General features: G+C 35.5%; 3 protein-coding genes and 1 long non-coding RNA gene across 6 annotated transcripts in view; 1 reads left to right on the top strand and 3 right to left on the bottom strand.

The window, feature by feature from the left end:
* Positions 1-276: 276 nt before the first annotated feature.
* Positions 277-2528, bottom strand: LOC123537447 (uncharacterized). Of its 2 annotated transcripts, none has more exons than XM_045321162.2 (5): positions 2336-2528; positions 1864-2066; positions 1353-1412; positions 1059-1094; positions 277-652 (listed from the first exon to the last, which is right to left on the bottom strand). In XM_045321162.2, the coding sequence occupies exons 2-5, from the start codon at positions 2039-2041 to the stop codon at positions 570-572; spliced, it is 357 nt and encodes a 118-aa protein (XP_045177097.2). In that variant the 5' UTR covers positions 2042-2066; positions 2336-2528; the 3' UTR covers positions 277-569. The 2 variants fall into 2 exon arrangements, with proteins under 2 accessions (XP_045177097.2, XP_045177100.2); XM_045321165.2 differs by having other exon boundaries at positions 1870-2066.
* A 3874-nt stretch (positions 2529-6402) lies between these two features.
* On the bottom strand, positions 6403-11191 carry LOC123536626 (uncharacterized). Its single transcript, XR_008368033.1, has 2 exons — positions 10963-11191; positions 6403-9394 (listed from the first exon to the last, which is right to left on the bottom strand). It is a non-coding gene; the product is annotated as an uncharacterized LOC123536626 (long non-coding RNA).
* Positions 11192-12533: 1342 nt separating this feature from the next.
* On the top strand, positions 12534-14947 carry LOC123535730 (uncharacterized). The gene has a single exon (XM_053528142.1). The coding sequence runs from the start codon at positions 12773-12775 to the stop codon at positions 14639-14641; it is 1869 nt and encodes a 622-aa protein (XP_053384117.1). The 5' UTR covers positions 12534-12772; the 3' UTR covers positions 14642-14947.
* An 8970-nt stretch (positions 14948-23917) lies between these two features.
* The window catches only part of LOC128550074 (DNA helicase MCM8-like), a 50257-nt gene continuing 47916 nt past the window's right edge, over positions 23918-26258 (bottom strand). For both annotated transcript variants that reach the window (XM_053528140.1, XM_053528141.1), the window contains exons 25-26: positions 25780-25954; positions 23918-24900 (exon numbers count right to left, since the gene is read on the bottom strand). In XM_053528140.1, the coding sequence (XP_053384115.1) occupies positions 24787-24900; positions 25780-25954 (289 nt within the window). In that variant the 3' untranslated portion in view covers positions 23918-24786. The remainder of the gene's footprint in view (positions 24901-25779; positions 25955-26258) is intronic.

The following is a 26258-nucleotide window of genomic DNA, read 5'->3' as shown; positions in this document are numbered from 1 at the left end:
ATCCAGTTCACAGTGAAGATGTGGCAGTATTAAGTTCATATGTGCTCCTTAATTTCGTTATCGGAAAGGAACAATGTACTTGTATAGCACAATATACAATTTAATATATCTCAACATAATGCAGCTTTGATTAAGATGTCAGTTTTTATCAAAAAAGAAATTACTGACCTAGATAAGTACATTAATAATTACATTCTGTAATGCTTTAGAAGATACTTCTTGTGGCTTTCAAAATTATTACCAGTCAACAGTGGTACAGATACACGAAGTAGAAGATTTATTTATATACTTTATTTTTTTCAAAACATTGATATCACAATGGCATAGGAGTGTTTAATATTACAAATATCAGTTCATTTTCAAAAGGACATTTATTCTTTTGTACAAATGTAAATAAGATAAATTTCTGCTACATAGTTTTGTAATATCGCCAAGTCCTATGTCGTTTGGGAATTAGATTACCCCGAGTAAGCACTGTTACCACGAACATTGCTGTTGGACAAACTTTACACAGCTCTCTAACGACCGGCCTGACGCATCAACTGTTGTTGTCGAAGTCGCTGTTGTAATCAGCTGAACCCTATGTAAGCCGACATAGGCAAGGCATTTCTCCGGTTTAGTACGTTTTGTATATAATCTAAATTACTGAGGCCTGAAATAAAGTGATGGATATTACAATTTGAGGCTGTCTAAAATCTAAAAACATCGTCTTAAAATGATTTTTCTTCACATATGTGAAACCCAAATGCTGCAAATTTTAACGCATACATATGACACGCTTTAGGTAAAATATACCCGAAACAGAATACTCGAGTTTTAGAATAAAGCACATCATTTTACAGTTGATATATTAACTTAAGTGTGTTGAAGTCTTGGCAATATTCTAAAAATGTTTATTCGTTTCTATCCCAAAATGATTTAAACTATAATGTACTGAACCAATTTTCTTGTCATGGAAAGGTCGATAATGTACAAAATTCAACGTCGTTACTATCCTAATTACAATTTTATTTAAAAAGACAGATTTTAAGAATCATGGCATAGAAATATTATCCTACCTGAAACAGATGTTCGCCATTTTTTCGATGAATTGTCTGCAAATAAAAAGAACATGTGTCAATGTTTTGTTTGTATTCTTATATTTCTCAAACAAAAACGTAAAGAATTATTTGTTTAGGATTACTACGACTACCAAAATGTGTGAAAAAGTCACTTTAAACTCCAGATTCTCATAAGTGTCCCCTATTGGATCCTTGTTCTTGTTTTAACTTCAGTTAAGTACATTTTATCTGAAATCTGCTTTACTAAATATAAGAAAATCATGCAACCGGTCATTTAAAGAAATATATTACCGTTTTGGTTTCTTTTAAATCTAAATGAGCGCCGAAGGTATTGATTCTGCACCAAATTATCTGAAACGTTTGGAATACACATAAAAGTAAGGAGAGATTTAATTGAAAATTACACAAATAAAACTATAAAGACTCTTAATTAACACTTTTTGATTTTTAACATACGTAGTAAAGAAATCCAAACCTTCAAAACTGACAAGCACTCGAACCTACTGTAATGTCAACTGTTAGATAATGCAAACTAAATATACTTGTTTATAGTTCTACTTTTCTTGAAAGATTAAACAATCTCTTGAATCGCAAGATTCGCAAAAACATGAATTAAATGGCAAACGAAATAATATTTCTTGCAGTTCGACTTTTATTTAGCTTTCCTAACACTGTCTCCATATAAAAATGTTTTTGTAATATAAAAATATGGTGCTGCCGCACAGGCAGTGTAACCTGAGAAGCAGATTCTTGACAAAACAAGTACGACAATAAGAAACGAATGTTAATAGAAATAGATTACTAGTACGTTTTCCATCCTGGAGCAAATCGAACATCGTTAGTCTATTGATTTCCAGATCAGGTCTAGTACCTCCTGCATGCCCAACTTCAGACAGGCTGCAAATATGTACAGAACAGCTGTATAAGCATAGGCACAGCCACAGCCGAAACCTCAAGATGTGACCGTAGTCGTACTCCATAGTTCACACCCTATACACCTCACACCTAAAGTATTCAATTTACTACATTGTTAATTCCATTCATAAGAACAAGCTCTTTTTTTCCTTTACTTATGTTGTTTTTGTTGCATAAACTAAAAGAAATTTTCATTACAATGTTAAATCCGCAACATCCTCCAATTTATGAATTATTTGTATCGATGTTTTTAATTTGTGTAGTTACACTTTCTACCCAAATGCCCGAAAGATTAAAACAGTCTTGTCTAGTGAAAATTGTGCGTTAAAATTAATACACGAACTATTTTATTAACTTACTTCTCTAAAAAGAACACCGCCTGTCACTTTGCCATCTACAAAAAACTAAAGTGTACACATGTGTTACATCTAAGAATCACGCTATTAACATTTGTTGTTCTTATTTTACAAAATGAATTGGGGACTTCAAACAGATTCAATTGCTCTCGCTCTTTAACCCGAAAGAGTAAGACGGATTGCCGCAGTTGCCTTTGTGTCCAATTACAGTCGTGTATTATGATCCTTTTAGTAACCAAACTAGTTAATATATAACATCAGCAATAAACCATTTAAATGAACACCGTTCTATGAAGTATTTCTTTTTTGCAGATTCAACAAACTTAAGTTGACTGTGAGATGAAGCAGAAAATGACTGCATGTACAATTTGTCTATTAACAATACCATTTCAAATGTACAATATGAAATGTTATAAAAATCTTCTAGGTGCTTTATTTTATATCAAGTAAGAAACAAAAAGAAGAAATGTCTAGGATAAATAACAAAGACAGCTTAATGACTAATTATGCACACCGCATGGCACATATATATGTATTCAGCTATTAATAACTATTGTGATATCAAATTAAAGAACATAGTGAAAAATCGAAAGCTAAGATATTCAAATATTACATTTAAATCAGCCTGCATAAACATTTTCTCATTATTTAGGAAAACCTACCAGCTAAACAGTTGAATAAATTTATTTATTGATGATAAACCAATTCGCTAGATTGATAATATCAATTTAAAACGAACCATACCGTTGATTTAAACATACACTCATAGACATTTATAATCGATCACCTATGATTTTCATGTAATTTGCTAAGACTACAGTAAAGTATATTACGCATAATTTAAGCCATTTCAATGGAAAATTACCATCACGAATAAATAGCATATTGGAACAAAGGTGATCGAGAAAATTTCATTCCTGTAATTTAAATATTATCCAAGTTTTCGCAATTACAGCAGTGACCGATTATAAAAGTCTTTGAGTGTATATAATATGAAACGTAAAAATATAAAAGAGTGTGGAGAAATTATATCACTATGCTAGGCTGGATTTATCAAATAACCAGTTTAAACTGAATGCAGTCAGTGTTGTGTAATTAGTAACTGAACTACTTTTCCACGATGTTCATGAATGCAACTAAATTTTATGTAGCGCACGAATTACGATATTGTTAGGAATAAAATAAGTATTGTCTGGTTTCAGAAATTACGTTATATTTCTCGAAGCGGGTAAATCCGAGTTCCAAGGACATAAGTTCTAAAGGTGGAAAAAACAATGAATACGCTAGAGTAAGGGTTCTTATGACAGATGCGTACTGTGTTTCCTCGAATTGCAATTATCAGAACTTGAGGATTCATGAAGTACTTTCAACAGCTATAATGTAGTACGGGACCTTCGTGGCAGGGTTGTTAAAAGTTATTAAATACTGATAATGTACACTAACTTACGTTCATGCTTAAAACATAATAGATATTTGCTAGAGTTGTGTTTACAATTTGATAGTCCTATTTTGATAATGTAAATTTAAAGAACAGGTATTAATCTGATAAACATAATTACCCTCAGGAATGATATTAACTATTATATTTGACAAAGATGTGCCTTTACATTTACATATACTAGTCATGTTACAAAGGAGACATTTAATTTATGCCAGAGCATGAACTTTCAAACAAATAACGTAGTGTACCTAATAACATGCAAAAAGTGCAACATGCAATATGTTGGGTAAACTATGCACATTTGAATAGGTAGAAATTTGATATATATTATTTTGTTGATCTCGTATTCTCTTCCGATGTTGCCACAAACTTCCGTTCAAATGATCATTATATGTAATAGTTATAGTATGTGTGAGAGTGTGTTACGAGGATATATCAGAGCTAGGGGTACATCTCGGTATTTTTCTCTGCACATATCTGTCGAGGCCTACCGGCCTCGACAGATATGTGCAGAGAAAAATACCGAGATGTACCCCTAGCTCTGATATATCCTCGTAATACACGAGCATTACATGTTATAACTGTTTTATCGCATAGTTTTATCATTAAAATTTATATATTATTTTCATTTAAATTTGTTTATTATTATTTTTACTCTTTTGATTCCCTTTCTGTGCCTCGCTGACTGAAACACTAAAACTTCTGTTTTAGAAAATGTGTTCCCCAGATAAAAGTATCCAACAGATTTCTGCATTGGTTTTAAATCTTTGCATTTCATTGGCCAAACATATTGTAAAACTTGTTGTTTAGTTTGTAAAAAAAATCAAAGAAAAAGAAACATTTGAGAAATCTCTGAATTTCATATATTTCACGTATTTCTGAATTTGGCGATAACTATCGAGTTTTTGAAATATTCTAGTTTATTCTTTTACTTTATAAACGTAGGTGTTTGTGATAATTCTTTCTCTGTGAACTGTAAATTGGAGCTAAAATCATCTTTTCTTAGAAAGGAAAGAATTATACTCCCTCGATAGGATCTAGATAGAGAAAAAGTGTTGCGATATATATCGGAACAGTTTTACTATGCTGATATATATCACAACAGTTTTTTTCTAATGAAACTCTATAGAGATTTCTGTGTTGATATATATCGTAACAGTTTTGTAAAATATCAGCAAAGATTTTGTAGTATTAATGTATGTTACCATGTTTAACATACTGCAAAGATCAAAGGAAAACTGCCGCACTATGCGATAAGAGTGGCTTCTCATTTTGTCGAATGATGTTGTAAGAAATATTATTGACCATCTCTGTAAAGAAACTTTCTAGATCCATAGTCATAAAACGCTGTCCAGAAAGCTTGAGTTCATAACTGCTGTTGAAAATAGATAAGTTTCGTGTTTATTATATGCCGTTTTGCATATATGTACTCTGGGTAATAATTCGTTATTTTTATCTCTGATTTCTTTAATCTAAATATTCTACAATAGCAAGGTTTAGTATTCTCATATCCGGGATGGTACCCAATAAAGTGTATGTATAATTATGTATTTTGATGTTGTGCTATACGTTTTCCCCATTTCACGTTACGTTGCCAGTTTAACGTCACGTCCGTTGCTTATAAATATTTGAACTATACAACCTGACAAAGGCGAATTCTTCATGTCACAAAGCCAACCAAGGTAGGTGGTTGTACCTAGATGCCCGTCCAACACATACAACACAAGAACAATGTTTATAAAATTTGAAAGTAAATTTCGTACTTGAGTAGTTAAGGCGGCTGACTTCGAATCGTATGCCCAACAACATTTAAGTCAATAATCTTCCTCTGCATACCTTGTAATAACAACGAAAGACTTCAGAATGTACAATTACATGTATACTTGAAAAAGAAGTTAAAATGTATGCATTTTAAAAGGGTATTTCTCTATGAGATTGCCCAAGCTTCTGTTTGGGTACGCGCGAAATAAGAGGAAACGTGGTCAGTTTTGAATGAACTTTGACTTCCTGATTTTGAAAGCGATATTGTTTACACGCTTCGTAATATGTACGACCAAGTCAACTTTCTAATGGTATATCATAAATCTATCAAGAGGTTATGACTCGAATGTTTTAAGATACGCTGCATGTTTACGGTTGAACGCTGCAGTTTCCTTCTTTTCTGAAAGAATTCTTACAGCCTACCGGGACTGAGCCACTTTCATATCTGTCTTCTGGCAGGCCTAGGATGTTTCGTTGTGCCCTTAATGGTGGTTTTCTTGATGCTCTGTCGCAGGGCATTTAGTACATATGGGTTATATTGTTCTTTGGGCCTAAATTACAAGAAGTCAGGTTCGGTAACCAAGCATTTTACCGTTATTTTGCAGTAAGCAATATAAAACGACTAGTTTATACTTTATACACTACGTAGGTCAAAATTGTTTCGGTTATGCTAATCTTACACCTATCCTATTTTCAACAAGTTAGACAAGATAGTGTTGATAAAGTCAATAATCCCTCTAACAGTAGTGACAAAATACCAGACTATAAGGTAAAGCATATAAATAGGATCGGTCTAAGTTTATCAGTAGACCAATGTACTCTTAATTCTCTAACGGCATTATTTTATATGAAGAAAACAGAGATATAATAAGTTTTAGGATTGATTGTAATTCTCTAGAAATGGTAGCAATTACTACAAAAAGGCAAATAAATGACACATTTAGTAAAGAACAATATTGAATATATTTAAAGCATAGCAAAGCGAAATTCGGGAGAGGTTAGGGATTCAACGGGTGGGCACACTGGCTTGTTAAAAAGTAACATGGTAGGGTTTAGGGTGAGGTTTGGCGCCAGTAAACTAAATTAAACTCCCTATTGCTGTTTTTGCCAGTGACCGTGTAAAGGCGGTATCCTACTGTGTATCTTCTTCATGTATGTTTTATGATTTTTTTGGTAACTTCTTTGTTATTATTGCATTCGATTGTGTCACCGTGTACATGTGCTCAGCCACTATGTACGTGTATACAGTTTCACATGTCCGTAGTTCCATCCTGGCTGCTTTATTGGCGGCATGACTCTAAGAAAATATGCACCAGTTCTTGTTTATCAAATCTCTTATCTCTTTTAATAATCTTTTGATTATTTAATTTAGAATTATCATCTTCAATAATATTGTAAATGATTAAAGTCTGTGCTTATACGTGTTCCTAGAACATCGTTCATAGAAGTCTAAAAATGAATAATGAGTGGAACAAAATTAGGTTCAAATGGGAAACTGCTTATTCGTCTAAAAATTCTATGCCATTGTTTTTCAAAGTGTTATCCAATAGAATCCACAACACTTCACATACATGATCCTTGATCTACAAAGTGTACTTGTTAATTTTATTGTTAGACAATTAATAATCTTGTTTTTGTTATGTGCAAATTAAACAATTTTTTTTTTCCATAAAAATGTTTTCAGTTAAAGCTACCATTTTTTATGAGATTGCATGGTACATTAGTATTTACAAAGAGTGGAACAGTCGTATGCTTGTAATAGAACTCTTGTAATGCTTTTAATAGCATTTTGACAAAATCTCTTCATGGTATTCATGTTTGACCAAAATAACGCCAAAGTTCTCATATATGTAAAATCATTACATTTCTTTGTTATGAAGTGTCATGGCCGAAATGACAATTTCATTGGGATATTAATTCGCGTAGACAAAATGAATGGAAATTCTGCATGTTCATTAGGCTTTGGTATATTTCACTCATGACTCAACCACGAAATTCACGAAATAAGTCCTCTACAGTTCATTAGAGAAATACTTTTGCATGCAGTTAGACAAAAAGTCAACAAAAATGAATAGTTTTTATAGTACAACAGGTTGAATTAGTAACATACCGAACTTAGGGAGTTTCTGAGACACTTCAGCGGGCTGTTTACGCGTAACTTTGACGCACATGTCCTCCGGTCTTATAAGCTATATACAACTGTTTTTGTTTGCTTTACCTTTTACGTGGGATAAAGAGAACTAATGTACCAAATATACTGAAATAATGAAACAGACCGTTGGAATTCCGTTTCTATGGTTACTTGGCCACTTTGAAATACAGTCGAGTCCACTTAATACGAACTCGCTTGATACGAATTTTCGGCAAAAACGAACAAAACCCGGATTCCCCGGCTGAGTCCTTCTATTTCTTTGTAAAATTATTTCGGTAATAGCGAACTCGCTTCATACGAATTTTCGGGAGATACGAACACATTTTGGAAGTCCCAATGAGCTAAAATGTTACAAGTTTCCATTTTTTGATACGAACTATTTTTAGATGTCGGCGGCCATATTTTTGCTTCGCTTGATCTTTTAACAGTTTGAATCCGTACAGTGCCGATATTTAGTCGAAGTGATTATCACCTGTAATCGATAAATACATAATAAAGAGATTAACACTATGCATGCAGTTATTTTATTCATCACAATCGAGTTCAAGTAATAATGTCTTTAGCAGTTGAGCGATAATCACTGTCATTTGTACACCTGTCCATGAAAATATAATTTCATTGTACGTTTCCTGTGTATCTATATGTGCTAGATCTATATGTGCTATAAACACTTGATGATTCAATACATTTGTACATTAAAATTTATTTTTCATACATTTTTACGTGTTTAAGTATGAATTTTGTTGACTTGTTTCACTGTTAACTGAATACACTCACTTGATCAATTAAAACTACTAATGAACATCTATTCACTACTGTATTTTTATTTATCAGAAGCTATTCACCGGCGATACCGGTGATACTGCCCTACTTGCTCGGGCAAATTATCCGGGAGTCATACATTCGTTAATACGAATTTCGTTTGACACGAGCATATTTCAAAGGTCCCGAAGAGTTCGTATAAAGCGAGTTTGACTGTAACTAGCTGTGTCACAAAGAAATCATTAAGTTTCTGTCCACAACTGGCTTTATTACTTTATAATACGTAAATCTATCTGTCCATCTCTCCATTAGAACATGCTCATCGGAACGTTCTTAACTTATATACATTAATATGAAATGAACACGTTATAAGTAATTCGTCAATCAAAGAAATAACAATAAACAAAACATCACTGTCATGTTAACAATTTAACGGTACAATTTAAAAGTATAAAAACTAGAAGTATAAGGAATTTTGTCACTATAAGTAATGTGTCACTTTTAAATTAGTTCCATATTAACAAAGAAGTCTTGCAATCGCACCATATACACAATTCATGACTATTGCTTTCTTTATAACTGGAGATTTGGTGTGTTGCGAAGTATATGTTTGCTCCTGTTAGAATATAGCATTTTCATTATGCCTAATGATAATTTAATATATAACTTGAAAAGTCGTAAGTGTCCCGTTTCCTATAAAAAATACGATATCAATTAACCATTTTAGAAAGACTCCATCGATGTACATGCACAGTATATATAACAGTTGTTCGTACCGATCTGTCATCGTGATGTATGTTTGTCCTAATCTTCTTTCTTTTTTATTTTCGTTTTCGACCAGCTGCACGCATACGTTCGCGTATGTCTGACAATGCAGCATTCGTTCTAAAAGGCAGCCTTGAAAATATTCCAGTCATAAAGTCTAAGTTTTCCAGTCCAGCCATAGCTGAAATTTTAAAGCAATTTATATAGAATTATTGACTAAATATACATGTATTTTGTTTTCAAAAACAACATTTCATTATTCAGTCGCGCTATCTAAATGACTCCAAGTATATCACTAACAAAAAAAAAGAAGTAAACGCCGAGTTGTAAAACAGCGACGGTTTAAGTAATCATGTATTTGATAGACATGCATTAACCTTTACCCTGCTAAATTTCTAAAATGGACTGGTCCATCATTCAATTTGGGCAATACCAATTCTTATTCACAGGGGTGTTCAATGAAAATTTACTGACCGAATAGCAAACAGTGCAGACTATGATCAGCCCGCACGGACGTGCAGGCTGATCTTGGTCTGCACTGGTCGCAAAGGCAAACCTTGCCGCCAGCAGGCTAAATGTTAAAATATACCTTGACAAAGTAATACATAACAAAACGTAGGCAAAACATGCAGACAAAGGAACACAGTGTGGTACCTTAAATTGATTAGTTGTGTTGTAAACAATTCCTTTATTCGTATTTATAACTATACTTTTATTCAGTATTTACACGACTAGATTTATAATTAACTATATGGTGCTTAATGTGAACATTTTTTGTCAATATAAATGACGCAAAAATATATGACACAAAATTACCAAATCCGCAGTATATATGAGATGTCAGAAGTCTGTTAGTATTTATACATTCTGTTAAATATGTTGGCTTTTCAACTACACAGAAAACATTCCTTAAATCATGTGCTCGAATTTATATATCTTTATACAACAGTTATGACCACTTTAGATATATAAAGTGTTATTTCTTTTGTAAATAATATTGTAGAGTATAAACCTTCACAAAGTGTCTTCCAACCGTCACCATTTCTACAGACTAACAATTGCTTATGTACAACAAACAAAATTTAATCCTTTGTACGGCGGTTGTAAAAAGTCCTCAGTGATTTTTTTTTTATTTTCTAGTCCTTTAAGATTATTGAGTACCTACATTTTTACTACAACAGATTAAAATTCGGCTTCAACCAGCGCTAATGGGCGTGAGGGATGTTGCACTTTTCAATACCTCTCATGAACAGATGCAATAAAACGAAAAGATTATGTTCTTGTGCATGTTAATAAGTTCCTTTGATAACTTTCAAACAAATGAAACCAGTAAAGGGTTTCACTGCATCACAAAGCACTGACGTTCACGTATGAAAAGCACACTCTAATATGTAAGATATTAAAATGAATACAAATTACATTCTGGAGCTCAGCCAGTATCATTTGTTAAAGCTGTAGGCGATTTATACTTAATGGTGAAGAGCTACTGTACAGAAGCAGGTATTATGTGTTGTCATTTAAGTTTGAGCTATTAAGTAATGCAAGATTTATTGTGAAAACGGAAAAAACACTACACTTTCTCCTGACTTGAAAATTAACTTTCTGTAGCCTTTCATCGCAACTTTTATTTTCTTAAAGATACGAATTTATCCACACAAAAAACAACCACAAAAACAATTATAATAGTTTTGATAAACGTAAACTTAAAACGATACATAACACTATAAAAGAAAACATTATTGGACATACCTGGGCCACGTTTGAATCTGTCGTTCTGAATTTCGGAGAGCTCTGGAACTGAAAGACATTGAATATTTGAAGAAAAGGTGAACTTCGGCTATTTGTTCACAACGCTTTTCAGCCGTGTTTCCGTTATGTAGTAAAATGAGCTTCAAGGTTTCTTAAATTCAGGATAAGGTATTACAGAACCTCCTTTTTGCGTAAAGAGTTACCCTTAAGTAGGTTATTCTCATTCGCACATATAACTAGTGATGGGATTTTTTTCCTGCATTTCATGTACAATAAATAATAGTAAAAATAAAATCATACATTAGCGTTGGAACAAAGTACGGGAAATTTACGTCCGTAAACAGGAAAAACGTCATGACGTTTCAACGTACACCAACGTAGAGTCCCGGCCATTTTTACTTTTCGTAAAATAACATTTTATCATGGAATGTTTTTACTTCGTGATTTACTTAAACTAGATGCCCACCAGCAACTTGACAAGCCCGTCCTTTGACCCCTAACTGTGACCTTGACCTTTGAAATAGGAACGTGGGGTTTGCACATGACACTCCGTCTCATTGAGGTTAACAGTCACGCCAAATATGAACAAGATTGCTCCATGCATGTCAAAGTTATGGTCCAGACAAACAAATCCGGACGGACGGACGCACGCACAACGCACAACGCACGCACATACACCGAACAGCCAGTTGGACGACTATGTCTTCGCTTCCGCAAGCGGGCTCGACAAAAATGAAAATTACTGCGCGAATCTAATTGATATACATTTACAACACGAAAGTCATCTTACAAAAAAGTCTCCCCGTACTTGGATTCAGTGTTGTTATATTTTCTGGTCCTTTGTGAGTCCATTCGATACCCATGTAATACAGTTCCACTTAAACTTGTGCTGAGGCGTGTGAGAGGTGTCGCACTTCTCATTACCTTTTATGAGCAGATTTAAGCAAACAAAGTCTGCTATTATTCTGCTTGGTTGCAATCTATGCTTCCAAAGGTTCTTCTTAAAGATTTTATACACCCGGTGTGTAAGGTCCCTCGGTGTATCTTGGGGTTTTCAAACACCACTGGAAACATGGGAAACTCCAATCCGGTGTGAAGGAAAACTTATTCTCGTCACGAAATCGACAAAATATAGAGGAACATTTTTTTTTTTTGCAGCTTACCCGAAAATATTGACATCGATAATATTAATTTATAATATTTTAATTCAAGTTCAGTTATGGTAGCCAGAACTATAATCGGACATGATATGAGACTAGGACATGATACACAAGACTATCTGTCTATACTCAGTAACTGCAAATGTCCTATATATGATATACTAACCGTGATGTCCTACTTCTGCTACAATTGTCTGGTCACATAACCTTAGTTGAGAACATGCTGCTTCTGCTTTATCAGTCTTGTTACGATCTGATATGATATACAAGAAACAATTTCAGCTATTCCTTTCCATTTTAGATCTACCTCCTTTCTGAAGAGCTGCAGATTATCTCCCTTGGAGTACCACGTGACATAGAAGAGACCGTGGTCTCATTAGGGAAATAGTGTGCTAAATATACCTCCTTATCATGACATGAAATTTAATCATGTTCTTCAAAATATAACTTTGTGTAGAGATTATTTTGATCATGTGATTCCCCTAAAACTTTTGCATTTACCTGCTGAAGACCAAAACTTGCTAAAGACTGGAGTACATGCGTTACGTAAAATACACTACGTTAGAATAACATGTATTTTTAATCTTGACATATTTTGGTGCACTGTATAAATACGAAAAACTGACAAGATCAACAATTAGAACAAGAAAATGGCAGGTGTTAATCAAAGTGACGATGATAACCTAACAAAGGAGTCTGATGAAGTTCAAGAAATGTTTTGTGAGCAATGCGACGAGCATGGCGTGTACGCGGTCGCTTGTGGATTCTGTGTGGATTGTCAGGAATACATGTGTGATATTTGTATGGTGTACCATAAAAGATACGTGCCCGGTCATACCCAACAGGATAAATACACCATGCCTCAGGATTTCTGCCTTGAAAAATGTGACAATCATCAAGAAAAGGTAATCAAATATTTCTGTAAAAAATGCAACAAGTTTGCCTGTGCAAAATGCAAACAAGAAGACCATAAAAGCTGCAACCTGGGTCATATTCCCTCCCTAATACATGGCAACGTTCTTGATGTCAGCAGTGAGATGATTAGTTTAATGGACAAAATTGATATTATGTCTAAAAAACTGGATGAAACGAAAGAAAAAATAAACCAAAACGTTTCTAAAGTTCTTTCTCAAGAAAATGACGCAAAATCAAGAGTTAAACAGGGCATTGTGGAAAAGAAAAAGAATTTCAAGAGACAAATGGATGAGGTGATTAATGCATTTGACAAAAGAATGGATGAAATTATAGCAAAGCTTGAAGAAGAAAGGCATGAAAAGGTGGCTTGGCTTGCTGAACAGAAGAAAATATTTGAAAGAAAACTCAGTGAAGGGGTAGAAACAGTAGAATTTGAAATAGAAAAGTTTGTAGTAGCAGATCAAGCGAAATTAAATGCCCTTCAACAAGATTGCAAGGAAGTAACAGACGATTTAAAGTCATTGAGGTATGATCTAGAACTGAAACGGAATATTGGCCAACTAAGCAATATCTTTGTAACATTTAAAAAGATGCAACCAGACATTATTAAATGCCAAGAAAAAATGAAAACTTTGATTGAAAACAATAAAACCAGTACCTACGAAATTGATTCCGAAGACGTTTCCTTGACTTTAGAACCTAATATTTTAACACATAGTGTCTTTACCATAGGTAAAGTTGTCGATGATTCAACAGACGACAAGATAGCCATTATCCCGAATATGGATCTAATATTGCAGAGTGAAGAAAAGCCAAAGCTTGTAACATTTTCCAGTTTATGTGTTCTGAATGAAAATAAACTTGTAGTTGCAAACTACAAGCACAATTGTCTCTTTATAATCAATAATTTGACTAAAATCACACCTGCAAATGTTGTAAATCTAACTTCAAATCCATGGGGCATTACAAAAATCACAGCTGATCAAGTTGCTGTCACATTTCCGGATGCCAAAAGCGTCCAATTTCTGACCATATCTACTGAAAACATGAACTTAAACCCCAAAAGTTTGCACATGGGAGGAAATTGCTATGGCATAGCATGCACTGGTGAACATTTAGTCGTTTCTTTCCTCAATCCAGCAGAAATCAGAGTTATAAACTTCGATGGGATCGTTATAAATCATCTTGTTAGACCCAATGACGGACGGACTTTATTCAAATCTCCCCTGTGCCTAACATTAAATGTAGACCATTCCGCGTTGTACATATCGGACAGCGAGGCTAACACGGTTACATGTATGAAATTTGAAGGAAAGGTTAAGGCCACCTACAAAGATGATCAGCTGACAAGCCCTTTACATATGGCAGTTGACGGAACTGGATTAGTTTACGTTTGTGGACGAACATCAAATAATATTCATCAGTTGTCTTCTGATCTCAAAAAAGGAATAGTACTTCTCGACAAACATGAACTTACAAGTCCAACTAGTGTGGCATATTGCACGAAAAGAAAACGTCTTTATGCGGGAATGAAAAATAAAAATGTTGTCAAGGTTTTTAAAATAAAAGCAGTACATGATGGTGAAACTTTTGAACAAATATGACATTTATAAAGAGGACTAACAACCGAACAATTGATTGTTCAACTAATACATTTTTACGAACACATGTATTTCTGTGAACCTATCAAGTCAATCCTTTGTTCTATTAAGAGGTTAAAGAAAATCCAATATGACATAATTATGGTGATTATGAAGTTTACATGGATAAAAGAACTGACCAAGATCCAGATTTAGTTAAAACACATTCACAGTTAAAATTGAAAACTTCAGTACTTCTTTATCATCTAGTTATTTATGTCATCTAGTTATTTATGATATATAAATTAAACTAATTGTTGAGTTGTTCAATCAGTTTAACATATTTAATATACAGAGGCAATGCAAATGCAAGGTCGCGGTGAAAATCAATTCAATTCACACAGTTGTAAAAAAGCTGAAATGTGGTTATGCCACAGAAGACATTATTATTGCCTTACGCAAGGACATTGAGTAAACTGGCATTAGCTTCAGTTTTATTAATTCGGCCTGTCTCAGGTTTCAAGTTTATTGTTAAGGTAGTAGTCCGGCGTGAATCAGGTCTACCGGACAAAAACGGATGAGAACAAGACAAGTACCGAATAAGGAACGCAGTAACGAACAAAACGCATATCATCGCATTGCTACCGTACATCTAATGGACAACTTTGGCCGCGGATGCACAGGCTGGTCGCAAAGCCACTATGTTGATTTCTCATGGCGCGGCTCAAATATATTATATTCTCTAAATTTCCATAAAGTTAAGATTATTTAAATGATATAGCAATCGCCACAAAGACGTTAGAGTTGAATCTGTATGAATATTTAGATTTTTTAATAAAGAAAACAAATCTTCCGAAATTGAGTTACATTTCCTATTCAGTTTGAACAAAATTTTCTTTCATACTGGCAAGGATCATCGAAATTGACACACAATCAGTACATACTACTTTGAATTGCATCTTAAAATGCCAAGTCTGTCCCATCTCTTGTAAATGCATCTTTCAACCTGCCGTTTTGATATCACTTTTGCAACTTTACAATTGTAATATGCACCATAGTTGTTTTATTTGGCACCAAATACAATAGTGCTTTGCCTATACCATCTTTAATCACAGTTTGTTTTATCCTGTGTTTAATTTGCAGATTAAATAGTGAAGTTTTTGAGGACCTCTGAATGAGTAACAAACGATTACATAGTCGTAACATTCAATTTTATTGTGTAATCATGTTCATCTGTAGACATTTTGCTAGTATTTTACTGGATTTAGATGTGTTCAGGACTACTTGAGCCTCACTTGGGGCTTTGAATTCTTCATGTTAGGAAGCCATCCAGCTGGCTTACGGAAGGTCGCTGGTTTTACCCAGGTGCCCGCTCGTGATAAACTAATGCACGGAGGGGGACCTGGGGTCTTCCTCCACCATCAAAGCTGGAAAGTCGCCATATAACCTATAATTGTGTCGGTGCGACGTTAAACCTATCAAATAAATAAATCAACCAGGGCCTTCTGCAATAACATTTAGTTCAAAACTTATTTACCTATGATCAATTCGCAATACAGTTCATACAGATTCTGACATGAGCATTTGCGATGTTCTTGCTCACATGCTTAAGTTCCAATGTGCTGTTTTTAGTGATCCAGTTAACAATGAACCCAGAGTATTGCATGTATTTATTGATCTTCATCGAGTATGATTTCCCAAGAATCAGTTTGTAGGGATATTTGGTATCCACCAGTGAATATTATGTCGTGTTGTTTTCAGGAAATATAGCAACGACCTTTATGATTTCAGTTCTCTCTTTTCTTTCTCCAGTGGTTTGTAAAATAAAGACCCATATTCCACTCTTGGCTCAGATGCCACATGTTTTCATACGAGTTGTAAACTGTCTTATTAAGCATGTTAACTTGTTAAAAAGTGTCTACAGAGTTCAATCAAATCAGCTTTTCTTTAGATCTAATTGTCATTATTTCTAAGGTTTGAAAAAAAAAACCGAAAGAAACACAAGTTATTTCGATGGTATCAAAATCTGACAGGTAATGGTCGATTTCCCGGGGCAAAACAAACACATTCAGAGCCATTCATCGCAAAGATGGCCGGCAAAAACAGAAATTGTAGGCCTAGTGGAAAGATACTTACTTTTCATGGTGTACCGTTAAATGGAGTCCACCAAACGAATGGCTGCTTCTGTTGTTTTAACATACGGAGCTCAGGCGTTAGCCGCATGTGGAACGACCTCCTGGAAATAGTTGTCATGGTACACTCAATAAATACAGCGAAGTCTAGATTAAATAGCCATTGAGAGGGCCTTTTAAATTTAATGTAAAATGTGGTGTGTGTCCGAAAAGGTCCCGAATGTCTGTGAAACTATGGACGGTTTGCATATGGAAAATATTTTCGTTTCAAGTTGTGGGTCAGTGATGACTCAAGTTAAAATCACTTCCTTGTAGTTATCTCAAGACACGGCCAATCTTCAAATAACATTGTACGTGACTGTAGTCACAGACTTGTCGCAAACCGATATGCACTTTAGAAAGAAAGCCCCTTTTGATTCTTTCCCACCTCAGGGGCGTCGGAAGGTGTTTGATATTGGGGCCACGAAGGCGAGTAGGTACGGGGAGGAGAAACCCACCATACGCACCCGGGAAGTCTCCAGTATTTTCTTACTATTTACACGACTGTAAGCAAAATGAACTCTGTAACGCAATACAAAGAATACGTGTATTTTTTTTGTATTTATATTAACATACTGAACAAAAATCATTCCGGTTAGGAAGTGCGTTTTTGAAATTTAGTGGTTAGGAGTATCCATTATAAGTTTCATAAAAGATTTCTTATTTTGTTTAAAATGTCAATTTTTGAGTAAAACAATTTATTCCTTTCATCTTAGCGGTGTGATAAATCTTAATACTTACCCCTTTCATTAAAGAAAAACATGATAATTATTTTTCTTAATTTTTTAAGTTAACTCCTTAGATCTAAGCGGCGAGGTATAGCTTAAACGTACCTTTAACTATACATGTCAATTAAAACATGTCGATTTGTTCAAGCGTAATTAAGTCCAATCACGGACATGTGTGTATGATTCCAGTTAACACCCCCGATCGTGTCACCATCACCACGGTAATACACAAATCTGGACAGCGTGTATTGGCCCGCCCTCTTAGCTCAGGACAGCGTTGGTCTACGGTTCGATTCCCGGGCGGGGCGTATGTTCTCCGTTACGATTTGATAAAAGACGTTGTCTGAAATCATTCGTCCTCCACCTCTGATAATTCATTTGGAGAAGTTGGCAGTTACTTGCGGAGAACAGGTTTGTACTGGTACAGAATCCAGGACAACTGGTTAGGTTAACTGCCCGCCGTTACATGACTAAAATACTGTTGAAAAACGGCGTTAAACCCAAAACAAACAAAACAGCGTGTATTGTTTAACGCGAAGCAAAATCTAATTTACTCTACAAAATATCGGGTCCGCGGATCTGTAGCTCAAACTTATAATTTTACAAAAATCGTTTTTGGGCAAATTATTGGGGCCACGACCGCGGCACCAGTTCCGACGCCCCTGCGCCTAGATTATCTATGTATGCAAACGTGAGCAAAGGCGTCATGAAGTAACTTTATTTTTGTTGGGTTGTTTAATTCTTTCACTTTGAGGTCAAGTGCACTTATCACTGGTGCAAGAACTGTCTCTTCGTATCTCAATAACAAGAGGACCATGATGGTCCTGAATCGCCCACTTCTTCCCACATGATCCAGTTTTGAATATGACGTCGTTTTTTCTATTATTTGACATAGTGACCTACTTTTTGAGCTCATTTGACCCAGTTCTGAACTTGACCTAGATATAATCAAGATAAAAATTCTGACCAATTTTCATGAAGATCCATTGAAAAAAATGGTCTATAGAGAGGTCAAAAGGTTTTTCTATCATTTGACCTATTGACCTAGTTTTCGAAGGTACGTCACCCTGTTTTGAACTTTAGTTAGATATCATCAAGGTGAACATTCTCACTAACTTTCATGAAGATCTCGTGAAAATGCCTCTAGAGAGGTCACAAGGTTTTTCTATTTTTATACCCACTGGCCTAGTTTTTGACCGCACGTGACCCAGTTTAGAAAATGACCTAGATATCATCAAGGTGAACATTCAGATCAATTTTCATGAAGATCCATTAAAAAATATGGCCTCTAGAGAGGTCAAAAGATTTTAATAATTTTAGACCCAGTTTCGAACTTGATCTAGAAATCATCAAGGTAAACATTCTGACCAATTTTCATGAAGATCCATTGAAAAATATGGCCTCTAGAGAGGTCACAAGGTTTTTCTATTTTTAGACCTACTGACCTAGTTTTTGACCGCAGTTGACCCAGTTTCAAACTTGACCTAGATATCATCAAGATGAACATTCAGACCAACTTTCATACAGATCCCATGAAAAGTATGGCCTCTAGAGAGGTCACAACGTTTTTTTAATATTTGACCTAGTTTTATAAGGCACGTGACCCAGTTTCAAACTTGACCTAGATATCATCAAGGTGAACATTCTGACCAATTTTCATGAAGATCCATTCAAGGGTATGGCCTCTAGAGAGGTCACACGGTTTTTCTATTTCAAGACCTACTGACCTAGTTTCTGATCGCAGTTGACCCAGTTTCAAACTTGACCTATATATCATCAAGATAAACATTCAGACCAACTTTCATACTAATCCCATGAAAAATATGGCCTCTAGAGAGGTCACGTTTTTTCATTATTTGACCTACTGACCTACTTTTTGACCGCACGTGACCCATTTTCGATCTTGATCTAGATATCATCAAGATGAACATTCTGACCAATTTTTATGGAGATCCATTCACAAGTATGGCCCCTAAAGAGGTCACAAGGTTTTTCTGTTTTTAGACCTACTGACCTAGTTTTTGACCGCACATGACCCTGTTTCGAACTTGACCTAGATATCATCAAGGTGAACATTCTGACCAATTTTCATGAAGATCCCATGAAAAATATGGCCTCTAGAGAGGTAACAAGGTTTTTCTATTATTTGACCTACTGACCTAGTTTTTGAAGGCACGTGACCCACTTTCGAACTTGACCTAGATATCACCAAGATGAACATTCAGACCAACTTTCATACAGATCCCATGAAAAATATCGCCTCTAGAGAGGTCACAAGGTTTTTCTATTATTTGACCTACTGACCTAGTTTTTGAAGGCACGTGACCCACTTTCAAACTTGACCTAGATACCATCAAGGTGAACATTCTGACAAATTTTCATGAAGATCTCATGAAATATATGGCCTCTAGAGAGGTCACAAGGTTTTTCTATTTTTAGACCTACTGACCTAGTTTTTGATCGCACGTGACCCAGTTTCGAACTTGACCTAGATATCATCAAGATGAACATTCAGACCAACTTTCATACAGATCCCATGAAAAAAAAGGCCTTTAGAGAGGTCACAAGGTTTTTCTATTATTTGACCTACTGACCTAGTTTTTGAAGGCATGTGACCCAGTTTCGAACTAGATATCATCAAGGTGAACGTTCTGACCAATTTTCATGAAGATCTTGTTAAATATATGGCCTCTAGAGAGGTCACAAGGTTTTTCTATTTTTAGAACTACTGACTTAGTTTTTGACGGCACGTGACCCAGTTTCGAACTTGACCTAGATATCATCAAGATGAAAATTCTGACTAATTTTCATGAATATCTCATGAAATATATGGCCTGTAGAAAGGTCACAAGTTTTTTCTATTTTTAGACCTACTAACCTAGTTTTTGAAGTCACGTGACCCACTTTCGAACTTGACCTAGATATCACCAAGATGAACATTCAGACCAACTTTCATACAGATCCCATGAAAAATATGGCCTCTAGAGAGGTCACAAGGTTTTTCTATTATTTGACCTACTGACCTAGTTTTTGAAGGCACGTGACCCACTTTCAAACTTGACCTAGATACCATCAAGGTGAACATTCTGACCAATTTTCATGAAGATCTCATGAAATATATGGCCTCTAGAGAGGTCACAAGGTTTTTCTATTTTTAGACCTACAGACGTAGTTTTTGATCACAAGTGACCCAGTTTCGAACTTGACCTAGATATCATCAAGATGAACATTCAGACCAACTTTCATACAGATCCCATGAAAAATATGGCCTTTAGAGAGGTCACAATGTTTTTCTATTATTTGACCTACTGACCTAGTTTTTGAAGGCATGTGACCCAGTTTTGAACTTGACCTAGATATCATCAAGATGAACATTCTGACCAATTTTCATGAAGATCTTGTGAAATATATGGCCTCTAGAGAGGTCACAAGGTTTTTCTATTTTTAGACCTACTGACCTAGTTTTTGAAGGCACGTGACCCAGTTTCGAACTTGACCTAGATATCATCAAGATGAAAATTCTGACTAATTTTCATGAAGGTCTCATGAAATATATGGCCTCTAGAAAGGTCACAAGGTTTTTCTATTTTTAGACCTACTGACCTAGTTTTTGAAGGCACGTGACCCACTTTCGAACTTGACCTAGATATCACCAAGATGAACATTCAGACCAACTTTCATAAAGATCCCATGAAAAATGTGACCTCTAGAGTGGTCACAAGGAAAAGTTTACGGACTGACGCACGCACGCACGGACGAACGCTGCGTGATCACAAAAGCTCACCTTGTCACTTTGTCACAGGTGAGCTAAAAACCAGTGTTGGCATTAAAGCGAAAAATACAGGGAATTCCCGGGAAATATGAGTCAGAAAAATAGTTTATTCTTTAGAGAAGTTACACCCCTAGATTATTAGCTCACCTGAGCACTTGTGCTCAAAGGTGAGCTTTAGTGATCACCCAGTGTCGGTCGTCAACAATTTGACTGTTGACACTCGAGAGGTCACATTTTTGGCCCAATCTTAATGAAGCTTAGTCAGGATGTTACCCTCGATGAAATCTTGGACGAGTTCGATATTGGGTCATCTGGGGGTCAAAAACTAGGTCACCAGGTCAAATCAAAGGAAAAGCTTGTTAACAATCTAGAGGTCACAATTTTGGCCCAATCTAAATGAAACTTGGTCAGAATGTTACCCTCAATAAAATCTTGGACGAGTTCGATATTGGGTCACCTGGGGTCAAAAACTAGGTCACCAGGTCAAATCAAAGGAAAAGCTTGTTAACAATTTAGAGGTCACATTTTTGGCCCAATCTTAATGAAAGTTAGTCAGAATGTTACCCTTAATAAAATCTTGGACGAGTTTGATGTTGGGTCATCTGGGGTCAAAAACTAGGTCACCAGGTCAAATCAAAGGAAAAGCTTATTAATACTGTAGAGGCCGCATTTATGACAGTATCTTCATGAAACTTGGTCAGAATGTTAATATTGATGATCTTAAGGTCCAGTTCGAATCTGGGTCATGTAGGATCAAAAACTAGGTCACCAGGTGAAATCAAAGGAAAAGCTAGTTAACACTGTAGAGGCCACATTTATGACCACATCTTTATGAAACTTGGTCAGAATGTTAATCTAGATGATTTTTAGGTCAAGTTTAAATCTGGGTCAGCTGGGATCAAAAAATAGGTCACTAGGTCAAGTCAAAGGAAAAGCTAGTTAACAGTCTAGAGGCCACATTTATGACTGTATTCTCATGAAACTTAGAATGTTAAACTTGATGATCTTTAGGTCAAGTTCGAATGTGGGTCATGTTCGGTCAAAAACTAGGTCACGTGGTCAAGTCAAAGGAAAAGCCTGTTAACACTTTAGAGGCCACATTTATGACTGTATCTTAATGAAACTTGGTCAGAATGTTAATCTTGATGATCTTTAGGTCAGTAGGTCAGGTGAGCGATACAGGGCCTTCATGGCCCTCTTGTTTTTATAATCCTTTCATAACAACACAATGAAAAGTCAATAACAGTATACAATAAACCACCAGCTGGTTGAGATACACAATGCATTGCTTCTTGTTGATCATATAACATGTTACAAACAACTAAACAGCTGTATCACATAGCTCAGAGACCGAAGTAGGCCGATATACTGGTGTTGACTGAAAATATCCTATCTGCAAAATGCTCTAGTCAGTTTGTTGAATCTGAATACAATTTTCTGCTTTGTTGTTATAAGTATTCACATATTAGACAGAAATATTGTTAATACAGCTTGGCCATCTGTTAACAATTCATATATATTATGTCCTCTTCCAACAAGAAAAGAATGATAACTAGAAGATGCTTTTGTAGAAAAGCGCATGTCTCCCCCAATGCATAGTCGTATAGGCAAGAAGTCAATGTGGGACTGGAGCAAAGTCAAAGAGACACTGATGATTGGCTGCAATGGGGATCATCTACTTGGTATGTCCAATCATCCCACTAAGTTTCAACATTCTTGGCCTAGTGGTTCTCAAGTTATGAACTGGAAACGTTTTTCCATGTTCAGACCCCTGTGACCTTGACCTTTGATCATGTGACACCAAAATCAGTACTATGTTTCAACATTCTGGGTCAAATGGTTTTCATCGGCATGAGTTTTCTATGTTCAGCCCCCTGTGACCTTGACCTTTGATGGAGTGACTCCAAGAACGATAGGGCTCATCTACTCTGCAAGTCTATCACCCTGTGAAGTTTGAAGGTTTCTCGAGTTATTGACCGGAAATGGATTTCCATTTTCTGTCGCTGCGACCAATCATCCTTTGAAGTTTCAACATTCTGGGTCAAGTGGTTCTAAAAGATATTGATCAGAAATGGTTTTCCATGTTCAGACCCCCGTGACCTTGACCTTTGATGGAGTGACCCCAAAAACAATAGGGGTCGTCTACTCCATAAGCCATGCCACCCTTTCATGTATGAAGGTTCTAGGACAATTGGTTCTCCAGTTAATGATCGGAAATGAAGTGTGACGGACGGACAGGGCAAAAACAATATGTATCCCCTAGTTTTTTTTTGGGGGGGGGGGGGGGGGGGGGGGGGGGGGGGGGGGGGGGGGCGGGCGAGAGAGAGACTTAATGAAGTCTCTATATGGCTGCAGAAGCCAAAACCAGATAGTATGCCAAAACAAGTTGTGTTCAAGTTTGATTAAAATTCTTTGCAAAATGTGGTTTCTATTGTGTTCACAAGAAATAGTGGACAGACGACGGACGATCACAAAATCTCATCTTGTCACTATGTGACAGGTGAGCTAAAAATAATGGCAGAATCGAAGCTTTAGTAACAATATAAACACTTGGCATCAATATATGACCTAAGTTATACTTCAAAGGTCAGTATTTTTACCAGGACAAAATGTTAAGTGATATCAACTGTACATTCAAATTAAGCTTTATTAATTTGTAAGATTCACATATTAAACCTTTTTATTTTTTATCAGTACATTTTGATTATCACAGAAAAAATCATTAATCTTTCATAGAATAATTTCACATAACTTTAATCATAGGAAGTTCCAAGAACTATCACAGAAACTTTCCTGTCCTCCTTGTACCAAATCTGATTATAAACCAGTGTTTTATTCCAGCTAATGTAACTGTTATCAAACGGGACTTTATTGCAGTCTATGAAAGAATGTTTCTATGATGGCTGGATTCATTTTTTTATTTTGTTGGATTTAACATCGCATCGACACATGATAGGTCATATGGCGACTTCCCAGTTTAATGGTGGAGGAAGGCCCCAGGTGCCCCTCCGTGCATTATTTCATCACCAGGGGGCACCTGGGTAGAACCACCGACCTTCCGTAAGCCAGCTGGATGACTTCCTCAGATGAAGAAAGTTTAATTCCATCAAATGTCAATGTAACCACAATGGCACTTCATTATTTTTCTGGGAGACCTATGAAGTGATGTTTAATTCCTGCCCATGTCTATGTAACCATAGTGGCACTTCATTATTAATCAGTGACATCTATGAAGAGCCAATGTCAATGAAATCAGAATGGCACTTCATTATTCATGAAGTGATGTTTTATTCCGTCCAAATACCAATGAAACCATAACTGCACTTCATCATTCATCAGTGACATCTCTATGAAGTGATGCTGAATTCCAGCCAATGTCAATGTAATCACAATGGCACTTCATTGTTCATCACTGATAATCATAAGATGACGTTAAACTCCAGCTATTGTTAATAGTCAGTAGTATAATCATGAGGTGACGTTAAACTCCAGCTATTGTTAATAGTCAGTAGTTTGTAACTGATAAACCTTTGGTCCTTTCTTCAGCAAAAACCCTTGGGTATTAAGGGAACCAACAAATGATCCAAAGTCAGCAATATTCATTCCCAAATCCTGGAAATAAACAAGATATTGATCTGCAACACATTAGTGAACAATTAACTTGATCCATCATTTTTTGGGAGGGTTAAGTGCCACTCAACATAAATTTCAGTCAGATAAAAATATTACTTAACCTCTTTTACATTTCACCACAGGCTTTAGAAAACATTGCCTGAACACTGTTTCTACAACTGCCAGACTTGCAAGTTGTGCGTTTACTGTAATACAAATTTACCTCTTGAGCATGTTTTATGTCTAACATTCTGCAAAGAGAACTCACTGACTTAGTCATGGACATGGAGACAAGATTTCAGTGCCAGAGAAATGACTCACAAGCACTTCACCAATATGGTAAACAATGAAACACTGAGGCAGACCTGAAATCAAAGTACAGCTCACTCGAGCAATTCATGTGATCTCTGCCCGTTTTCCTTATATTTTCTATGTGTATATTGCTCGAAACAATGGATTTTATACTGTATAGAATCAAGCAGGCTTTGATAACACAAGTTTGATGCTAAAGACCTCTTTTATCAAAATAATAACTACAATCTCAACACATTACACAAACTGTTGATCACCTAGGCTCACCCGTGTAATTAATGTGGTCCCTGTCTGTTTTCTTAGTATTTTCTATGTATATATTGCTTGAAACACTGGATTACTCAAACCCTTGTAACCTCACGTGAGCAGCAGTTTACAGTATAGTATCAAGCAGGCTTTCAGAACAGAGTTTGATGCTAAAAGACCCCTTTTATTGAAATAATAACTACAGTCTCTTTACACAACTCAAACAATAAACACCAGTACAAGAAAGATGCATTAAGAAAACAAACAGATAATTTCATTGCAAAATAAGTACTTTATTAGCAATAGTAGCTTTTAAAATACCTTTGCTATCTGCTGCATCTGTTGTATGGTGAATATAGAGTTGTATGTTTGGTCCGAGATCCTCTGCAGAGCTGCTATGAATTTTTTAGGTTGGGATCGGCCACTCATTCCTGACCCGTGTTGAGATCTCCTGAAGTCCAGCCCACCAAACTGGTCTGAATAGGTGTCAACCATACTGTAAAATTACGTCTTTTTAATTAGGAAAGAAATAGAAGTATAAACTGGCAAGAACAGAAGTATAGAGTGGTGCTTTTTTAAAAAGACACATACCTTTTCTAAGTTTTCATGCACTGAAACTTGCTAAGGCAGCTTTATTTAGAAAATAAAATAGAAAAGTAAATGCTAACTCTCTACAGAGAAATATATTCTGAAAATTACAAATGGTGCTAGGTAGATTTTACGCATAAAAATCAAAGGATCACAACTCGGTGGAAAATCATTCAGAAAGAAAAAAAACGTTATATATGCATAAATTAACA

This window comes from Mercenaria mercenaria, chromosome 17 (assembly GCF_021730395.1).
Source record: "Mercenaria mercenaria strain notata chromosome 17, MADL_Memer_1, whole genome shotgun sequence".
NCBI lineage: Eukaryota > Metazoa > Mollusca > Bivalvia > Venerida > Veneridae > Mercenaria > Mercenaria mercenaria.
This window is presented reverse-complemented; position numbering and strand designations above follow the sequence as displayed.